This window comes from Corythoichthys intestinalis, chromosome 12 (genome assembly GCF_030265065.1).
Source record: "Corythoichthys intestinalis isolate RoL2023-P3 chromosome 12, ASM3026506v1, whole genome shotgun sequence".
Lineage (NCBI taxonomy): Eukaryota > Metazoa > Chordata > Actinopteri > Syngnathiformes > Syngnathidae > Corythoichthys > Corythoichthys intestinalis.
In genome coordinates this window covers 688,830-709,696 of record NC_080406.1, presented here as the reverse complement: position 1 = coordinate 709,696, position 20,867 = coordinate 688,830, and the positions used below count along the sequence as shown (strand labels likewise).

At 50.2% G+C, this 20,867-nt stretch overlaps 1 protein-coding gene across 18 annotated transcripts in view; it reads left to right on the top strand.

Moving 5' to 3' along the window:
* Positions 1 to 20,867, top strand: part of ttn.2 (titin, tandem duplicate 2) — a 205,810-nt gene that overhangs the window by 4,640 nt on the left and 180,303 nt on the right. For 17 of the 18 annotated variants that reach the window (XM_057851523.1, XM_057851526.1, XM_057851522.1 and 14 more), the window contains exons 2-30: positions 1,795 to 1,894; positions 1,968 to 2,171; positions 6,139 to 6,775; positions 6,844 to 6,919; positions 6,981 to 7,139; positions 7,340 to 7,441; positions 9,458 to 9,712; positions 9,788 to 9,898; positions 10,828 to 11,067; positions 11,721 to 11,783; positions 12,071 to 12,329; positions 12,390 to 12,471; positions 12,556 to 12,753; positions 12,923 to 13,065; positions 13,148 to 13,323; positions 13,442 to 13,672; positions 13,792 to 14,033; positions 14,123 to 14,367; positions 14,651 to 14,815; positions 14,887 to 15,055; positions 15,139 to 16,838; positions 16,923 to 17,204; positions 17,278 to 17,544; positions 17,614 to 17,886; positions 17,967 to 18,230; positions 18,579 to 18,839; positions 19,004 to 19,264; positions 19,384 to 19,647; positions 19,722 to 19,982. In XM_057851523.1, the coding sequence (XP_057707506.1) occupies positions 1,804 to 1,894; positions 1,968 to 2,171; positions 6,139 to 6,775; positions 6,844 to 6,919; positions 6,981 to 7,139; positions 7,340 to 7,441; positions 9,458 to 9,712; positions 9,788 to 9,898; positions 10,828 to 11,067; positions 11,721 to 11,783; positions 12,071 to 12,329; positions 12,390 to 12,471; positions 12,556 to 12,753; positions 12,923 to 13,065; positions 13,148 to 13,323; positions 13,442 to 13,672; positions 13,792 to 14,033; positions 14,123 to 14,367; positions 14,651 to 14,815; positions 14,887 to 15,055; positions 15,139 to 16,838; positions 16,923 to 17,204; positions 17,278 to 17,544; positions 17,614 to 17,886; positions 17,967 to 18,230; positions 18,579 to 18,839; positions 19,004 to 19,264; positions 19,384 to 19,647; positions 19,722 to 19,982 (7,681 nt within the window). In that variant the 5' untranslated portion in view covers positions 1,795 to 1,803. The remainder of the gene's footprint in view (positions 1 to 1,794; positions 1,895 to 1,967; positions 2,172 to 6,138; positions 6,776 to 6,843; positions 6,920 to 6,980; positions 7,140 to 7,339; positions 7,442 to 9,457; positions 9,713 to 9,787; positions 9,899 to 10,827; positions 11,068 to 11,720; positions 11,784 to 12,070; positions 12,330 to 12,389; positions 12,472 to 12,555; positions 12,754 to 12,922; positions 13,066 to 13,147; positions 13,324 to 13,441; positions 13,673 to 13,791; positions 14,034 to 14,122; positions 14,368 to 14,650; positions 14,816 to 14,886; positions 15,056 to 15,138; positions 16,839 to 16,922; positions 17,205 to 17,277; positions 17,545 to 17,613; positions 17,887 to 17,966; positions 18,231 to 18,578; positions 18,840 to 19,003; positions 19,265 to 19,383; positions 19,648 to 19,721; positions 19,983 to 20,867) is intronic. The other variant, XM_057851521.1, reaches the window with a different exon arrangement.

Below are 20,867 nucleotides of genomic sequence, written 5' to 3'. Positions count from 1 at the left end.
TGTAATTCTTTTCAGGTCATTCATTGTCAGACAGAAGCAGTACGGCACAACAAAATAGCATGCGTGCGGTACGCCATTGGAGGACATTAAATATTAGCTAGCTGTTGGGCAGTGCACAAGGAAACACACTGTTTTGGGCAGCACACTTATATATTTTTGTATTTTTTAAGAGTTAAAAAGTAACAAAATAATCCGAAAATACAATGGCATTTCCAAAAGAAACAAAAATATACACATTTTATCCTCTGCAACACTCCAAAAAAACAGAGGATGAGGAAGTACTGGAAGAAGTTTGGAACTTTTGTTCGACTATACTTTTTTTTTTCGGTATCAGATCGGGACTCTTTATCGGCAGATTCTCAAAATCGGCTGACTCTGACGCAGGTGCCATAACATGCGATCGGGAAATCCCTATTTTATGTAGTATAAAGTGGGCCGGTGTAAGGCATGAAATTCCCGGGCCGAAAATGAGTCCCACTCCGGCCCCGGTCCCATATCACACTTCCGGAGCGCACGCCATAGCGATCTGGCGTGCAGTTCAACTTGTATATTATGTACTATGTGACGTTGTAACTTGTTACTGTCTCGGTTGGGATGAACCTGGAATGAAATTTGGTAGCGCTTATTGTCATGACAAATAAAGAGAGGTGGGTAGAGTAGCCCATAATTATACTCCAGAGTGGTGTCACTTCACATTATTATTACTGCTCAAGTAATAGAAAAAAATAGTCATCCAAAAAATGTACTCAAGTACAAGTAAAAAAGTGCTTGGTGAAAAGAATACACAAGTCATGAGTAATGTAACCTCTTACAATTTAGCAATGGTATTTTTCTTAGCGCAATATTATCTTTATAAACTGTGATTATTATACTGAGCTATAACCTCTTACAAAACCACATTCAACCAAAGAAATGCAAAAAAATATATATAATTGGCCAGAAGAAAAAAATACAAAAAAACAGCAGTGAAGCATCATTCATCCAAAGAGCATGAGTGCCCTCTAGTGGAGAAAACATATTTCCTTCTAATGACAATAAAAGGATCATTTCTCCAGTTTTCCGTTGTCAATCGGTGACAAATCAAAACTGGGAGAGAGTCACAATCTGTCCTTTCGAGTCATGTTGGTTGCAATACTTCATTTTATATGTTGCTTTAAAGACTCCACGTGATTGAACTGGCCGGCGTGATCATAGAACGGCAAGCTTGAGTCTGATTGGTATAATGGAGTCATATGATTATTTTTGTGACATTTCATAGGTGGAACTGGAAGAGCCACTATTGGTAGCGCCACTATTGGCACTATCTGGCAAAAAAAAAAAGTCAAATCTAATATGAAGAATAAAGAGAGAAAATGTAACGACTACTGGAGCCTAAGGTAGCAGAGTAAGAGTAGTGTGGGGTGGCGTGGCTCAGTGGTAGAGTAGTTGTCCCCCAACCCAGAGGTTGTGGGTTCAAGTCTCTGCCCTGATGAACTCGTCTAAGTGTCCTTGAGCAAGACACTGAACCCCACATTGCTCCTGGTGCTGCATCACCAGTAGGTGGATGGCGAGATACTGGAGCGCCTTGAAAGGTGGAAAAGCGCTATATAAGCATAACACCATTTCTTCTTCACAAATCTACTCAGGTAAAAGTAAAAAGTATATCTTACTAAAACTAGTCTTAGAAGTACATTTTTCTCCAAAAGTTACTCAAGTAAATGCAGCGGAGTAAATGTAACGCATTACTACCCACCTCTGCAAATAAAGCTGATCCAATCTGTTAAAAAGTTTTGACCGCCTGCCATGTTTTTTCAGGGAGCCGTCATGTCGACACAAGCGCCGACTTTCACGCAGCCGCTGCAGAGCGTCGTGGCACTGGAGGGTAGTGCCGCTTCGTTCCAGGCGCAAGTGAGCGGTAAGAGCAATCCCTTTCCCGCCCGCCCGGCCGAGCCGAGCGGCGCCTGACCCCGCCCCTTGTCCGTTCGCAGGCGTCCCCGTTCCCGAGGTGTCGTGGTTCCGCGACGGCCAGGTACTGTCGGCCGCCGCGCTGCCCGGCGTTCATGTCTCATTCGGCGAGGGCCGCGCCGTTCTGAGCATCGACGCCGTGACGGCAGCGCACGGCGGGAGGTTTTCCGTCCGCGCCACCAACCCTGCTGGACAAGCCACCAGCACCGCCGAACTCCTCGTAACAGGTGAGAGATCCTGCTTTCCGGGTCTCCATATCAAAATTTGAACACGTTGGCTGCCATTGATGGTTATATTATGGACGTCCGGTCCGTCTAGAGCAGGGGTAGCCAACTCCGGTCCTCGAGGGCCCCTATCCGGCTTGTTTTCCATGTCTCCCTCCTTTAAAACACCTGAATCAGATGATCAGCTCATCAGTAACTTCTGCAGGAGCCTGATAACGATCTTGATTATTTGAGTCATGTGTGTTGGAGGAGGGAGACATGGAAAACAAGCTGGATAGGGGCCCTCGAGGACCAGAGTTGCCTACCCCTGATCTAGACCGATCCCAGTCAACATTGATTGGGCGTCTAGCGCCGTCAATGGCAGCCAATCAATGCCCTATAAGGACGTGGTTTTTGTTTGTTTGTGTGTGTTTTTTAAAATATGTTTAAAGTGCCTGCAACATCACACAAAAAAATCTTAAATAGCATTAGGATGTGAATTAGAATCATATTTTGAGACAGTTCGACTACATACAACAATTTGGCAAAGCGCTGATGACGAGAAATTAGTGCCGATGAGCCCCGCCTGTCATTATAGCGCTCTAGCGTCCCCAGCTGGAGGATGATGTCGGCAGGGTCATGATTTCATCTGATTTAGAATTCAGCCCATTGAGGGGGAATTATTCAGAATGAGGGAAATGCGATGAAGAGAGCCGCAAAATGTCATTGTTTCAATCTTTCTACTTCAACATTTTTACAGGATATTCTTTTTATCGAAGTATTTTCCCCACTTGCTAAATAAATGGTATGGTCATGACAAGTAACAGACTTGTGCTAAATGGAATATGAAATGTTAGAAATGCATTTATTCGGTATGACATGGCAAAATGACACCATAATGGCCAAAACTATCGACTTCTTCCACCTCCCGAAGAATATTTTATGCCACCGGCGTTAGTCCGGCTTTTGTCATTTCCCTGCCCCGGCTTCAGAGAGCGTAAACAAACCAGGACGCGTGACAGCTAGCCGACATGCTAACCTGAACTGAGCCGCGGCTTCGGAGAGCGTAAACAAACCAGGACGCGTGACAGCTAGCCGACATGCTAACCTGAACTGAGCCGCGTTTTAGTCTTATTCTCACCTTTCGAAGCAAAAAAATCACACAAAACTACCCCGGAACATATCGCACGGCGGCGGGGTTGTCGATTGTCTTCACCGATCGGCAACTCACCCAGCGGCGAGCGAGTTACAGCTTGTTGTTCCCCTGCTGCGGGCAGGAGAGCTCGTTTGCCGGGAAAGCAGCTGGAGAATGACCGCCGGACAAACCGGCCGATGTCGTAGGGGCGCGTAGCTGCCCGAGCCCAACCCGAGGATAGTTGTCTATTGCCGGGCACATGAAGAGGGTAGACGGGGCTGGAAGTCTGGACGATATGGAGAACCGCACGAGCATAAGCCGAGTATAGCGCTCTCCCAGCGGGCACGAGGACCGAGTCGGGTGTGTGACAAGCCGCCGGTCGTTGGCTGAATGGCCTTCTCGGTGGACAAGGCGCATTGTCAGCCACAAAATGCAAGCCACCTCCAATTTTGACATAATACAAAACACGATGTTTACTCAATTCCTCATAAGTCCAATTGTGCCCACAGTTGTCAGACTTGTTTTGGCCAATCTCGGTGTGAATGGGAACTTTTTGAAACCCAAAAAGGCTCACACGCCTCTCCCTGGTGCAGCAACAAAACCCTGCAGCACATTTGGCGTGATGCAAAAAAATAAACAAATTAATCCGGAAAATCAGCTGAATCCGCAGTCCATCGGCATGCTATAAAGCAGTGATGTATTGTGCAACGCTGACCCTGGTGACATCACATTCACCTTCGTCTTCGACCCGAGACGAGCCGGAAGTCACTCATTTTATGGCGCCGGATTCAAAAATTGAATGAATAAAACAATCACTTCCACACACATGCAAGCGGTCCATTTCATTCAAGAGCATAAAATACCAAGTGAAATATGAAATAAACATGCTATTTGCTGTCCTAGGCACTTAAGTCGCGCATGAATTATGAGGTTTTTTTTCTTGAACCAATACAGGACACTCATTTAACTCATTGGCCGCCATTTACGGCGCTAGACGTCCAATCCATTTTGAACGAATGTTCAGTGGCACTGAAACGAGAGCATTCAAAGCCAGTCCGCCAAGTTAAAATGGATTAGACGTCTATTGCCATCAATGGCATGCTATGAATTAATTTTGGGTCACTTCCTATTGATTATTGGTCACTTTCTGTAAATTTCCTGTTGGGTCATTTCTTTTACATTTTGGGACTTTTTCAGGTCACTTTTTTTCCAATGGAAGTGATAATTGTCAAATTTTGGTGCAAGCCTACGTTTGCAGAAGCTGTGTACAGTTTTTGTGCGCCTTGAGTTTGAAAATTTAAATGAAGATATATAATTTGACGCACAGTGGTATGAAAACAAATCTGAACCTTTTGGAATTTCCCACGCGTCTGCATAAAATCACCATGAAATGTTTGTCAAAATCACACAGAGGAGAAAAAAAAGTGTCTGCTTTAACTAAAACCACACAAGCATTTATAGGTTTTCATATTTTAATAAGAATAGTATGCAAACAATGAACGAAGGGGGGGAAGATATGATGTAAGTGAACCATCACATTTAATATTTTGTGACCCCCTCTTTGGCAGCAATAACTTCAACCAGACGCTTCCTGTACCTGCAGATCAGTCTGGCAAATCGATCAGGAATAATCTTGGCCCATTATTCTCTACAAAACTGCTGTAGTTCCGTCAGATTCCTGGAATGTCTGGCATGAATCGCTGTCTTCAGGTCATGCCACAGCATCCCAATGGGGTTCAAGTCTGGACTTTGGCTTGACCACTCCAGAACGTTTGTTTTGTTCTTCTGAAACCATTCTGAAGTTTATTTACTACTGTGTTTTGAATCATTGTCTTGTTGCAGCATCCATCCTCTTTTTAGCTTCAAATGTCTGACAAACGACCTCGTGTTTTCCTGCAAAACTTTTGAATTCATTCTTCCATTAATGATTGCAAGTTGTCCAGGCCCCGAGGCAGCAATACAGCCCCAAATCATGATGTTCCCTTCACCATGCTTCACGGTGGGGATGAGGTGTTGATATTGGTGAGCTGTTCCATTTTTCCTCCACACATGACGTTGTGTGTTACTCCCAAACAATTCAACTTTGGTTTCATCAGTCTACAAAATAACTTCTGCGGAGTGTCCAAGTGCCTTTTTGCGAACATGAAATGTGCAACGTTTTTTTTAGACAGCAGTGGCTTCCTCTGTGGAGTCCTCCCATGAACACCATTCTTGGCCATAGTTTTACATATAGTTGATGTGTGCACAGAGATATTGGACTGTGCCAGTGATTTCTGTAAGTCTTTAGCAGACACACTAGGGTTGTGTTTTACCTCTCTGAGTATTCTGCGCTGAACTCTCGGCGTTATCTTTAGTGGAAGACCACTCCTAGGGAGAGAAGCAACAGTGTCAAACTCTCTCCATTAGTAGACAACTTCTCTGACTGTCGTTTGATGAACATCCAGACTTTTAGAGATGGTTTTTTTATCCTTTCCCAGCTTTATACAAATCAACGATTCTTGATCGCAAGTCTTCAGACAGCTCTTTTGACCGAGCCATGATGTACATCAGACGATGCTTCTCATCAAGACAATTCTATCCTCATTAAAATATGAAAACATATGAATTTTTGGGTGGTTTTAGTTGAAGCAGACACTGTTTTTTTCATCTGCGTGATTTTGAAAAAGATCAGATCACATTTAATGGTGATTGTATGCAGAAATGTGAGAAATTCCAAAAGGTTCAGATACTTTTTCATATCACTGTATAGTGAAAATCTATGGTAAAACAAAAAGCATTGAGGGTGCTTTGAACTGGGGGTGTCACTAATAAGGCATCAAGGTTCGGATCTTTTCTAATGTCTGCATATTCCGGCAGCGGAGACGGCGCCCCCTAACTTCCTTCAGAGACTTCAGAGCACGACTGTGCGGCAGGGCAGTCGGGTCCGACTCAGCGTGCAGGTGACCGGCATCCCGCCGCCCGACGTCAAGTTCTACCGCGAGGGCGCCGAGATCCAGAGCTCTGCCGACTTCGCCATCGAGCGAGACGGCGAGCGCTATAGCCTGCTGATCGCCGAGGCCTTCCCGGAAGATTCCGGCACGTACTCGGTGACGGCCAGCAACGGCAGCGGTCGGGCCACGTCCACCGCCGAACTCCTGGTCCAGGGGGAAGAAGAGGCCTCCCCTGCCAAGAAAACCAAGACCGTGGTCATCTCCGCGGCTCGGACCGGAGCCCGCAAGGTAGGCCTTTCCGTCCGCGCCTCGGCCGGCGTCGCCCCAATGACCGCTTCGGTTTCGTCTCTTCAGATGGAGAGCGGGTTCCGGACCACCGTGACGGAGATGCACGTGGAAGGCGGAATGATGACTCAGCAGTTAGCTCACAGGACCCCCCCGAGGGTCCCCCCGAAACCCACTTCCAAATCGCCGCCGTCCTATTTGAGCAAGGTGACCGCCGGACGCCAGCAGTCGCCGTCGCCCGTCCGACACGTCAAAGGACCGACGCCGGCGCCCGTCAGGTGCGACCCCGTATCTCCGGGTTCAATTGTCAAAGTGCCATTTTGAAACGGATTTCTCCTTTCCTCAGATCCGTGTCGCCGTCCGCCCGACTGTCCCTCTCACCCATCCGACCCGTCAAGTCGCCCGTCGTCACGCGCAAGCAGGTGAGGAATAGTGCGCCCGCTTTTTACTTTGAGCGGCGGGCCTACGATTCACTCGTCGTAGGTGTCGGTGTCGTCGGAGGTCCTGCCGCCGTGGAAGCGCGGTGACTACGTGGCCGAAGCCGCGGGCTACGGGGTCGCCGCCGTCACCGCTATCACCGGCGTCACCGCCGTCACTAAGGTGGAAAAGCAGTGGGAGCAGCAGGTCACCACCGGCAGAGAGGTGAGCGCCGCATGCCGTCAGCCTGAACACATTTTTGAATCAAATTTTTCTCTTGAGTTCATTTTTGTCGCAGACGGGCCACGTTGTAGTTCTTGTTTCCTTCGGAGAGATCCATTATAGAAATAATGAACTCATTTGGTCACCGTTGACGGTGCGAGACATCCAATCCTCTTAGACTCATGTCACCTTGTGACCCTTAGGTCGAGCAAGCGTCCCAAGCCGGTCGCAGTGTTGCCGTGGCGACCGTGGTGGCTGCCGTTGATCAGGCCCGTGTCCGCCGGGGGCCGCCTGACGCCGAACAGGTATCTCGAGTCTGCTGGAGAAAAAGCACACACAAGGATTCTAGTTTTTAAAAAACAGACATGGTCATTGCTTGCTTGCTAAACACACACAAACAGGGCCGGGCAGAGACCGATGGAAAGGCAGGTGCTCATAGATCAAAAGGGACACATGAGCAAGTATTTAATACACCTTACAACAACATAACCTCCAGTTTAACCAGCTTTAGAGCAGAGGTTGCGCTAGACTTTTTTCGTTGTCTGTCATTTTGACTGACAGGGTCATAAAAATCCGGTCATAATCTGTTTTTACCCATCACTTCAATTTTTAAAATGATGATAATGACATTGTGGTGACCCTTTGTTTGGCATCATTCACCTTCCGTACTTGTGTGTCCATTTGGCCGAGCGCGTTAGCGGCTACGACACAGTCACGTGACAGAGACACTTAAGAGCCGCGCGCGTTCCGGCTTGAATAGAGAGTTCACAGAGAGCAGCAGAGCTACAGCGGCTGGACACAGCAATTCGAGCTAACAAGACTCTTAACATTGCATACCGCTTCAACATATTCAATAGTATTTGGTTTTCATTCATTTTAAATTAATATTCTGTCCGAACAAGCTTAACAGAGAATCCACACCGTGCCATCACACATCAAGCAGATGAATGTGTAACTTTTTCTCCGCAGTGACAGCTGACTGTGGCCCCAGTAGGTAGGCTACATTATGGAACAATGAAATTAACACTTCACCTGCTGTGGCCTGAACGGAGTCTTACACCTTCCTCCTGGTGCGCATGGACTTGAATTGCGTGCCCGCTTGTGCAGTCCCTGTTTTTTCACCTCTTTTATCAACACCATCGTCGTTTTGGGGCTTTTTGAAGAAACTTCGGACACTCAGTTGCCTTGGTATTTTTCAGAGTAAGGCCAACGACGTCATGCATCAAGAGAGATAATAGCTAATTAATATGCTCACTCGCCACCCTGTGGTCTGGGGTGTAAATTGCAACCTGTCAAAATGACAGGTGGACTTCAGTTTTTTCCGTCACCGTTTTAAAAAATCGGTCAACGACGGAAAATATTCGGTTAACGCGACCCCTGCTTTCGAGTATAATTGGCTGTGACCGTGACATACTTTAATTGGGAAGGGGGAATAGTGAATAGAAATCAACACTGTCATCAAACACTTGTCCAGAAGATAAGTGATTGGGAGGGGTGGAGTGTACACAAATCAGCCCTGTGATCTAGAGCCCAGTAATAGTGTGAATCCCTTGTGGGTGGGAGCCTGCTGGCAACCCACCCTACGCCGCCCCATCGTCACCGAGGACCTCCACCCAAACGCGCCCATTCACATCCAGCCATTCGCGAATCCCATCAAACATGCGACAGACACGCAGATGAGCGGAGACGCCGCGCAGGCACCATCCCAGGGCCACGGCCTCCCCCAGCCCAACCAGGGGGGAAGGGGGGGACAGGGCAGCCCATCGCTCCTCCCGCAGCCCAGCAAAGGGGCCATCGTCACCCTCCAGGGTGGTTCCCCGGGCCACCCGTGCCCCCATTAACCAGCCTTTAGGGATGAGGAGAGGGGACACACCACCAGCCACCACGCCCGCCCCCCCACCAGGCCCACGAGCCGCAGCCCCACCAGCTGGCACGGCACATCGCGCGACCCCCAATGGCCCACCAAGCCAAGGACAGGGCGGAGCCCCCCGCCGGAGCAGGCGACACCAGGCTGACACACCGCGTGGGGGTGTTAAAAAATAGTTACGTTTTCTATGTGCCATAGGAAATGACAAGGCATTGAAAATATATAGGGACGTTTTTGTCAAATTTTGGTGGAACCGTACGTTTTTTCCCGAAACTGGCTGATCAATTTTTATCATCTTTATTGTGTGAATTTTTTGATGTGCGAATCAGACAAAATCTAGCATTTTGCTTTGCCAACATGCAAATAGTATATGTCAGAAAATCAGAGAGACCCCAATTATAGCTCTGACGGTTCCAAAGGTTCTGACTTTTCCCCGTTGTCTCAACTGGCACAGGCTGGCGAGCAAGTACAAACGGCTGCCGCGGAGGCGGTTCATGTGGTGGAGACGCCAAAGCGTGATGCCGTAGTGCTAGAGGTGAAGAAGCAAATGGTGGTGACGGAAAAACAGTTGAAGATACTGCCACCCGAACCTGTCCCGACTGCCACCGTGACCGCCGAAGTCACGGTGTCTGCCGCCGCCGCCGCCGCCGCCGCCGCCGCCGCCACCGCCGCCGCCACCACCACCAACGTGGTCAGAGAGACCACGCAGGTAAGTCCGGTCAAGTGACGTACAATCCAGACGTTGAGCACGTGCGACGTCGACACTATATGTCTGTCACTGCAGATGGAGTGGACGGCCGGCGCCGTTCGAACGGACGCGGGTGCCCCGTCAGCCCCGGTTCCCCATTTCACAGTTGCCAAAGTTTCCGTCCCCAAAGCTGAAGTCAGTCATGAGGCAAGTGCGGTGTAAAAAAACACCATTACAAATGTCATGATCAAAGTCATAGATATCACATCTAGAGAAATACATGTCTGAAGGCAGAGTCGGCAGTGCAAGTAACTGTCGGCCATCTTGCGGCAGGGGGACTTATTCGGAAACCAGTTAAAATTGGAACAATTCCTCGCTATTTCAAAATTCAAACTCCTTTGATTATAATGTTATTTATCGAACGGCTCTGGTGCAAATTGGCTGACGGGGTATCAGACATCTTGTCTTATGTACAGTATGATATCTTGGACCAAAGCAACCAAAATGACCAAAATGTTTTACTTAGTTTTAGGTTACCTGAAGGATATTTTTTTGTTAACTCATTAGCTTCCATTGACAGCGCTAGAAGTTGAACCCATTCAGACTGGGAGGGGCCAATGAATGTTAACTCCTCCCAGCCAAAATGAATTGGACGTCTAGTGCCGTCAATGACACTCCAACATGAGCATTGACAGCCAGTCCTCCCAATTTAAGTGAATGGGATGCATTTTGAAGCGCTTCTTGTCCATTTTGGGTCACTTCCTGATTCTTATGGGGCAATTTGAGGAAATTTTTTAGGTCGAAAATAATGACCACCAATGGAGGAACGATGAGTTAAAAATTTTAGTATCGTGACAACAGTCATCCCAATACACTATTTGATTGCCGTTGTTGTCATGGAGTAAATTTTAACTTTGCACTGTTCTTGATAGTAATGGTGGATATTGTGGCCTTTTAATTCATTGTGTTCCGTTGAGGGCGCTAGACGTCCAATCCATTTCAAGTGGGAGGGCTGCACAAATGTCACGCCCGTTCAGTGGTTTTAAAAGTGCGACAAAAGCAACTGCCACGTCCCGGCCCCCGAATGGGCAGAGAGCGCCCTTCCCGCTTGGCGTTTACCGTTGTTTCTGGGCCAGGTGTCCGTCGCCGGCTCGGCCATAGCCACCCTGCACAAAGAGCTGTCGTCGCCCTCCGCGCCCCGAAAGGTCATCAAGCCCGTCCACAGCCCCAGTCCGGTCCGCCGGGCGGCGGCCACGGCAGCAACCACGGCAGAGCGCGTGGCGCCCCCGTTTAAGACGGCTGCCTATCAGACTCAGTTTGAGTCGCGGACGTTGGGGCTTTATGCCGAAGAGGAGTTTGAGGACTGGGAGCCTCAGGTTGGTCCGCCCACAGCCGGCCAGTCGCCCCCTGACCTGACCCGACGTTCCCTTTTCATCTGCTACCCTCAGCCGCTTGGTTGGACTTCACAGCTACTTCATTTTCACCTTCTTTGGCCATTTTTGTCCATGTTTCATGTCTTTTTTTAGAGGCTACAGTGCAATCAACACATTATTATTATTTAAAAAAAAAAAAAAGTTTTATTGCCCGAATAATACTGTTAAGAGTATTTCCTTTCATAATTTACACTTTGCATATTTTTGGGACAATTAGTGCATCAATGCACCAAATCTTTTCTTTAGCTTTTAACATTGAAAAGTTTTTTCAGTATTTTGTCATGTCTTTTTGAACACTTTACTGAAGTAGAATTATAGTTTTCAACTAACATCAGCAGCAATTCCATTGGTTTTTTTTTTTCAACAATATAGAGTTTGGAAAAATGAAAACAAGAAAAAACAAGGACACCATATTAAAATGGTCCTCTTTTGTTCTGTTTGAAGAAAAACATGGAACCAACGTGGACACAAATGGCCTTCATGGAACCCGTGTTGACCTTCACCCACATTTCTTGCGCTTGGCTAATCACCCGCCTTCATCCATTGTCGTCATCTCCACCTCTGCCATCCTTTTTAATGTGTTGTTCTTCTTTCAGGAGGTGGTCGCTGTGTCCACCACTTCCCAGCAGGAGGCGCCTGTGCCACCCACACTTGTCGCAGTAAGTACAACTCTCGACTATGTTAAACATCCTTCTGCTGTGAACTGAAATGAATTTGTTACTATCGGTAGTACACTTCCAATCCATTTGATTTTCAATTGATAAAATAAAATATCTTCTACCTGTGGCCAAGATGCAACCTCCCAGCAACGAGTTTATCACAAGTAGACATCCAAATCAATTTCTTTTGGTGTTACATGTTCCGGCGGAACTACAAAATTCCCTGTTTTGGAATGTGGCTTCAGTGTTGTTGAATCAAACCCTTGAGCGCCCGCGTGTTTCTTCAGGGCTTGAAGAACTTGACGGTGACCGAAGGCGAGTCGGTGACGCTGGAATGCGAGATTCGCGGCCGCCCCGCCCCCACCGTGGCGTGGTTCCGTGAGGACTTCAAGATGGAGAGCTCCATCGACTTCCAGATCAGCTACGAGGACGGGCGCGCCCGGCTGCTGGTCCGCGAGGCCTTCGCAGAGGACAGCGGTCGCTTCACCTGCACCGCTACCAGCGAGCTCGGAACCGTCAGCACTTCCTGTTACCTGCTCGTCAAAGGTGAGTGCCCGAAGCTACCAAAAACAACCGCGCGTCCAACGTCACGATCGTGCCTTGCAGTTTCCGAAGAGGCGGAGAGCCGAGAGGAGACTGCCGCCGCCGCTGTCGGCATCGCACGGATGGAGACCGTTCAGGATAAAACGTGAGTGCACTCGGAGAGACTCTTTGGTACCCCTCAACCATGGTCGTCGGCTTCAAAGTGCGACACTCTGCCTCCCTCTCTCAGCGTAACTGTAGAAACAATAGAGTCTGTGTCGGCGGAAGTGAGCGCGGGGGAGCCCGCCGCCCCCTTCTTCGCGATCAAGCCGACGGTCCAGAAGCTGGTGGAGGGCGCCAGCGTGGCCTTTGTGTGCCAAGTGGGAGGAAACCCCAAACCGCACGTGGTGTGGAAGAAAAACGGCGTCCTTCTCACCACCGGATACAGGTGGGATCCCAAAGTCACTTGCCATCTATTATCTTCTGAATGTTATGCTTCACAATTTGTGGTAACATCCTCTTTATGACTTGACGTATTCAAACTATGACAGTTGGGGAAACAGACTAATCCTTCTTTGAAGCAATGAGATCATTCACTGGACATTTGGTCTCTTTAGATATAAAGTGACTTACAAGAAAGAAACTGGCGAATGCAAACTGGAGATCTCCATGACCTTCGCCGACGACGCCGGAGAATATTCCGTCTTTGCCAAGAACTCGCACGGAGAAGCCTCTGCCTCCATTAGCCTGCTGGAGGAAGGTAACACCATCTTTCGTCGCCGTTCGGACGTAGACCGCTTATGGAATTGGCGGCAAACTCTCTTTGTGGTCGGTGTCTGCAGAGGAGTACGAAGCCTACATGAAGCTGCATGACGTGACATATAAAACAGAAGTGACCGCTGCGACCGCCGTGACGGCCGTGACCGCCGTGTCGGCGGAGGAGTCGTCCCTGCTCGTGAGCGGGTACCAGACATCGTCCAAGAGGGGGACCACCCCGATGAGCTTTGTCTCAGAAACGGTACTCAGCCCGCATTCGCGTGACTACCTACTCATCTTTTAGGACTATTTCAGGAATCTGTTTTAGTGCTAACTCACTGTCTGAAGTCTGGGTAATTTTGCTTTTGCTTCTTCTGCAGGAATTCCTCATTTCTGCTTTTGAAGAGCGGATCATCCAGGAGATCGAGATCCGCATCCTGAGGATTACCTACATGGAACTGCTGAGGGAGGACGGAGAGGAGATGGTGAGCGCTCCGGACGAGCGGGCCTCTGTACCTCCCACCTTCGAAACGATGGTGAAAAACTACCGCATTGTGGAGGGAATGGGCGTCACTTTCCACTGTAAGATGGCTGGAGTGCCGCCTCCCAAGGTAAGGAGCAATCCGGAGAAAGAGGGCCATATCTAGATTCGGCTCCAAAATAAATTCACCCATTCATTGAGTCGCTCATGGCTTGCAAAACTCATTGGAATTCTGGCGGGTCCCGGCAGATCGCGTGGTATAAAGACGGTCAGCGCATTCGGGCCGGAGGACGTTACCAGGTGGAAGTTCTTCTAGACGGACACGCCAGCCTGCGACTGGCCGCGGTTCTCCCCGAGGACGAAGGCGTGTACACCGCCTTGGGGAGCAATGCCAGGGGAAATGCCGTCAGCTCCGGAAAGCTGTACGTGGAACCTACCGGAAGTGTGTCGCCTCAGAGATACACGCCCCAGCCGGCCATGCAGAGGATCCAGTAAGTTTAGACATCGACGATCCATCGTTAGCGGTCCGAAACGCTTCAAGGGCGTGGGAGGACTCTGATGCCTTGTTTTCTGTTCCCAGGTCCGAATCCCCTCGCTCTCTCAGCTTCTCGCCGGCCCGTTCTTCCAGCCGTTCTCCAAGTCGTTCTCCCGGACGTTCTCCAGCCCGAAGGCTGGACGACACAGACGAAGCACAGCTGGAGAGACTCTACAAGCCCGTTTTTGTCATGAAGCCCACTTCGCTCAAATGCTCCGAGGGGCAAACCGCCAGATTTGACCTGAAGGTGGTCGGAAGACCTATGCCGGACACGTACTGGTTCCACAATGGTGAGCACATCGAAATCGGCGCCTTTTAATGAAATCAAATTTCCAGAATAGGTCCACGTAGGGGAAATTCAGTTTGACTCTCTGGCTTTGTCCCATTTTTTTTTCGTGTTGAAAGAATTACGGCGCCTATTTTCATTGCGTATGGTGTCAAATGACCTATATCTGTTTAAAATGTAAGGCGTAAAAGTTAAACCCTTAACTTATAAACACCAATGTACAAATCCCCGATACAGCTGCTTCTCATATATTTTTACTTCATTAATCCCCCACTGTTTGCTTCCAGGACAACAAGTCATCAATGACTACACTCACAAGATAGTGGTTAAGGAAGATGGCGTTCAATCCATGATCATCATCCCCGCCATGCCCCAGGATTCTGGAGAGTGGACGGTCGTTGCTCACAACCGCGCGGGGCGCACCACCATCACGGTGACGCTGACCGTTGAAGGTAGGTGTCCCTCGCCGCGCCGTATTTTTTTCAGTTCTGCAATTGAGCGTGTGTTTCCTTTCGAACTTCAGCAAGAGAAAGCCTGACACGTCCTCATTTTGTGGAGAAACTGAGGAACATGACGGTCAAACAGGGAACTCTGGTGGAGTTGGCCGTTAAAGCCATCGGAAACCCGGTGCCTGACATCGTGTGGCTGAAGAACAGTGACATCGTCACCCCGCACAAGCACCCGCAAATCAAGTACGTGTCGTATTTCCCTAACGCTGATGAAAACAGACGATGCCAAGGAGCTAACGTTGTCCTCATTCACGTTCCTCGTTCAGGATCGAGGGCACTAAGGGCGAGGCCAAATTCCAGATCCCGTCCGCTTCAGGTTTAGACAGCGCCTGGTACACAGCCACGGCCATCAACAGGGCCGGCAGAGACACCACCCGCTGCAGGGTCAACGTGGAGATGGACTATGCCGCTCCGCAAGCCGAGAGGAAGCTCATTATCACTAAAGGAACCTACAAGGCCAAAGAGATCGCCGCTCCCGAACTGGAGCCCCTGCATCTGCGTTACGGCCAAGACCAGTGGGAGGAGGGAGACCTCTACGACAAAGAGAAGCAGCAAAAACCACAATTTAAGAAGAAGCTGACATCCATTCGCATGAAAAAGTTTGGTCCCGCTCACTTTGAGTGCAGACTAACCCCTATCGGTGACCCCACCATGGTGGTGGAATGGCTCCACGACGGCAAACCCTTGGAAGCTGCCAACCGGCTGCGCATGGTCAACGAATTCGGCTACTGCAGCCTGGACTACGAAGTGGCGTACGCTCGAGACAGCGGTGTCATTACCTGCAGGGCCACCAACAAATTCGGAGTGGACCAGAACTCGGCCACCCTGATCGTCAAGGACGAGAAGGGTCTGGTGGAGGAGACCCAACTGCCCGAAGGCAGGAAGTCAGGAGTACACAGGATCGAGGAGATGGAGCGCCTGGCTCACGAAGGAGCGCCGGCGGGAGTGAGCGCTGATGAACAGACTGAAAAGACCAAACCTGAAATTGTCCTGCTTCCTGAGCCGGCTCAAGTCCTGGAAGGCGAAATTGCCCGATTCCGCTGTAGAGTGACCGGTTACCCCGCACCCAAGGTCAACTGGTACCTCAACGGGCAGCTCATCCGCAAGAGCAAGCGATACAGACTACGCTACGACGGAATTTACTACCTGGAGATCGTGGACATCAAGTCTTACGATACGGGCGAAGTCCGACTGGTCGCGGATAATCCTTTGGGCACTACAGAGCATGTTGTCAAACTGGAAGTCACCCAGAGAGAAGACTTTAGGTCCGTCCTGCGCCGCGCTCCGGAACCCAAGGCGGCCGAGCCCCCGCACGAGTCCGGCAGAGTCGGGTTCGGTGTGGTGAAGGTGGACCAGCCCGCCGAGGGCACGCAAGAAAAAGAGGTGGTGAAGCTCAGGAAGACGCAGAGGATCGTTCATGAGAAAACCTCCGAGGAGTCGGAAGAGCTTAAGAGCAAGTTTAAGCGGAGGACGGAAGAAGGCTTCTACGAGTCCATCTCTGCAGTGGAATTCAAGTCTCGCAGGAGGGATGATTCTTACGAGGATTTGTTGAAGAAGACCAAGGACGAGCTGCTCCATCACCTGAAGGAGAAAGAGGAGGCCGAGAGAAAGAAGCTGGAGGAGCAGGGCAAAGTCACTATCCCAATCATAAAACCCGAGAGGATCCAGTTATCCCCCAGCATGGAAGCGCCCAAGATCCTAGAACGCATCACCAGCAAGACTGTGGCCCCCATGGACGAGGTTCGCTTCCGGCTGCGGGTGGTCGGGCGACCTGAGCCCGAGTGCCTGTGGTTCAAAAACGGCGTTGAACTGGAGAAGTCAGACCGCATTTACTGGTACTGGCCGGAAGACCATTTGTGTGAGCTGGTCATCCGAGACGTCATCCCGGAAGACTCGGCCAGCGTCATGGTCAAAGCCGTCAACGTTGCCGGGGAGGCCTCCAGCCACGCGTTCCTCCTAGTGCAAGGTACTGTCACCTCATGGCTTCTTCTAGTGTCCTTCAAATCTTAGACTTGTAACTAAGTGGTGTTTTTTCTCCCTGCCTTTGCAGGCAAGGCCGCAGTTACTTTTACCCAAAATCTGGAGGACGCCAACGCCCAAGAGAAGGACACCATGGTGACCTTTGAGTGTGAAACTAATGAACCTTTTGTCAAGGTCAAATGGCTGAAGAACAACCAGGAGATCTTCTCCGGAGACAAATACAGAATGCACTCGGATAGGAAAGTCCACTTCTTGTCTGTGCTGATGATCCAAATGAGCGATGATGCCGAGTACGCCTGCGTCGTCGTGGACGACGAAAGCGTCCGGACCGTCGCCAAACTTTACGTTGAAGGTTTGATAAGATCGGTTTTGTTCCATGACTTGGGGGTCTATGTAGACTTTGCTCTAAGATTTCACGTTTTCAGGCGCCGCATTGGAACTCATCAAACCCATGGAGAACGCGGAGGTTCCAGAGACCTACTCTGGAGAGTTTGAGGTGGAGTTGTCTCGCGAGGACGCCGAGGGCCGCTGGTTCTTCGGCGACAAGGAGCTCTTCCACAGCGGCAAGTACGTGATGTCTTCCCGGCGGGGAAGACACAACCTGACGGTGAAGGATGTCAAGAAGGAGGACCAAGGGAAGTACACCTTTGTATGTGGAGACCTAAAGACCAGCGCTTCTCTGAGGATGAAATGTAAGGTTTTTCTTTTTGTCTCGCTGCGTCGATTTTGAGCGGTCCTTCTAACGGGTTGGGTGTCTCCAGTGCGTCCGGTGACTCTGATGCAGCCCCTAACCGATCTGACCGTCTGCGAGGGTGACATCGCACAACTGGAAGTGCGCTTCTCTCAGGAGAACGTGGAGGGAACGTGGATGAAGAACGGCCAAGCTGTCTCCGCCTCAGACCGTATCCACATGGTCGTGGACAAAGCCGTCCACAAGCTCCTGGTGGAAAACGCAGGGCCGGAAGACGCGGCCTCGTATTCCTTTGAGGTTCCCAGCCACTACATTAGCACTTCCTGCAAACTCAACGTTCAGAGTAAGGCCGCCTCTCGAGCCTTCTCCGCGAACCAGGTGGCTCAGAGCGATTCCCGACAGTGACCGTTTTTGCCCCGGCAGCCATCGAAATCGTGGGTCCCCTGAAAGACGTGAGCTGCACAGAAGGCACCAAGGCGGTTTTGGAAGCCAAGATCTCCGCTCAGAACGTGGGCTCGGTCAAATGGTACCAGGACGACGAGCCGGTGACGGCCAGCGAGCGGGTCCAGATTGTGGCCAAAGGAGCCAAGCAGCGACTGGTCTTCAGTAGAACCTTCGCCTCCGATCAAGGACGCTACAAGCTGCTGGTCGGGAAGGTCTCCACCAGCTGCGATCTCACTGTGGAACGTAAGACCAGTGTTGTTTTTGGTAGCCCTTTTAATTATCATCTTGGTCTTTTGGATGAAAATATCTATTAGTCTCAAAACCAGGTTCATACCATGACAAATTTTTGGTGGAGCTTGAACAGAGGAGTACGGGAACGCAGAAAAATTTAACAACAATCCATTCAACATGTCAATAACCATACCTTTTAATGTGGAAATTTGATTTATCCACTAAATTGGTCCCAGGTAGTACACTGATCTGCATTACATTTCAGTCCTAAGAAGCAATTTGAAAGTTTTTCCTCAGCCTCCATTCAATCTCTGGGCGCGATTTCCGATCGACCTTCTGACTGTCTTTGTTCGTCCGCAGCTGTCGAAATTGTCAAGCACATGGAGGACAAAGAGTGCTCCGAGTCGCAAAACGTCACCTTCCGAGTAGAGGTGTCTCACGCTGGCGTGGATCCGCTCTGGACATTCAGGAACCAGGCGCTCAAACCCGGACCCAAGTACAAGATGGAGTCCAAAGACAAGACTCACTCGCTGACCATCATCGACACCATGAAGGACCAGGAGGGACAGTACGGCTTCCATGCCGGACAGAAGACATCCGGCGCACAGCTCACCGTCTCGGGTACGTTCGGACTGGCAGTCATTATTTTTGACCAAATATTCCTCACTCGAGAATTTACTCAATTTTCCCAGACATTTTTGTACAGTATATATTTCTATTATAATTTTGTTTGCTTGTCATAACCCCCGCCTGCCGCACTCTTCTTTCCACTCCGCTCCCACCAGGTGGCGCCATCACGCAGCCTCTGACGGACGTGACGGTGGCCGAGTCGCAGATGGCGCAGATGGAGTGCCGCGTGGCCAACGCTGACGCCGAGGGCGAGTGGTTGAAGGACGGCAAGCCGCTGGCGCACGACGACAACGTGAAGTACGTCGTCGACGGGGCCGTGCGACGCCTGGTCCTGGCCGCCGCTCGACCGCACGACGTCGCCGAGTACACCTACCGGGTGGCCGGCTCCAAAACCTCGGCCAACCTCCGCGTCGAGGGTACGTTACCAAAAAGTACCCAAAAAATTGCTTTTGACCGTGCAATCGTGTGGCGTCCGATCATTCTTCTGTAATGACTTTAACAAAGAGGAATTGACTCGTACTTGTCGCCCTCGCAGCGGTGAAGATCAAGAAGACGCTCCGCAACCAGACGGTGACGGAAACGCGTCCGGCGCTTTTCACGCTGGAGTTGACCCACGAGAGCGTCAAAGGCGTCCGCTGGCTGCGTAACGGCGTCGAGCTCCAAGACGGCGATAAGTACCGCATGGTCTCCGACGGCGCCGTCCACTCCCTGTGTGTGGAAAACTGCAACGCCAACGACGAGAACGTCTACTCGTTCCAACTCGGCAAGCTGACGGCCAGCGCTCGACTCAACGTGGAAAGTCAGTCACGCGCTTGGTTTTAACTTAGTTTTCGAGCGGCGATCGGGTTCCAATTCAGTTTTCGATGCGCGCAGCCATCAAGATTGTGAAGAAAATGAAGGACGCGACGTCTCTGGTGGGCGGCGCGGCCTCCTTCGAGATGAGCCTGTCCCACGACGACGTGCCGGTCCGCTGGTTGTTCAACGGCGTCGAGCTGAAGCCTGGCGACTCCTGCAAGATCCTGGCCGAGCGAAAAGCCCACAAACTGCTCCTGCAGAACGTGGACTCCGCCCACCAGGGAGAGTACACGGCTGAAGTGGGACACCTCCGCTGCAGCGCCCACCTCACCGTGCAAGGTACGAGAAGACGGAAACTGCTGCGTGTGGTCATCAATTCTGCTATTTTGTTAAATTTGCGGTACCTCGACCAATGAGACCAGCGGGATTTCATATCGTTGCTGTTTTGTCAGCTCATTGGTTACAAAGCTAGAGAGGCATTTCCTTGCATATTCATAAAAAGCACCATAGCAGTATTTGTTTGTTCTACAAATCAGCCACTATTTTCTTTAGTTTCATGATTCGATTCTTGTTTTTCAAGAAACCTCAGTTATCGTTTGCGCTTGTTTTGTGAAATATGGCCAGACATGCCTCCGTTTCCAGACTTGTCTGGTGTTGGAATTTAGTCCCCCCGGCCAAAGCTGCACGGAAACGGCGGCAGCCGAAGGGAAATGGTGCTCCGATGCCAAACCGGGAGGAAGCAAAACTCCGCGCGTTCCTGTGTTAACCCTTTGTACTGACTCCATGTTCCAAAGCTTTGAAGAAGACTCACCGAAAGCAAGTTGAAAATTTATTCGTCTGTGTTATCTCAGTGTCCAGTGTTTTTTAAGTCCGTGGTGGAGCAGGCCGGGCCGAAGGTGTGTCCGGGCGTTGCTTTTGGGACCTTCCCTCTGTGGCCGGTTTTGGGCGGTTTAGGTTCGTACGCGGATGGGACGTGGTTGCCACAGCGACCGACACTGGTCTTGACGTCCCAAGCACCAGCTATCAACGTTGTTATCCGGGCTGGCGCTACTTGTTTTAGGACAAAGCGCGCTGGTCTTTGTCTTTGTTCGTTGTCGGGAGAACTGATTGCCAGAGTTGGTGCGTCAACCTTGCTCGTGACGCACACGTTGGGCTTCTGTGATAAGATGGCGTTGTGTATCTATTCTGCTTCTTTAAACTATGGTGTTTTATATTAGGTGTGTT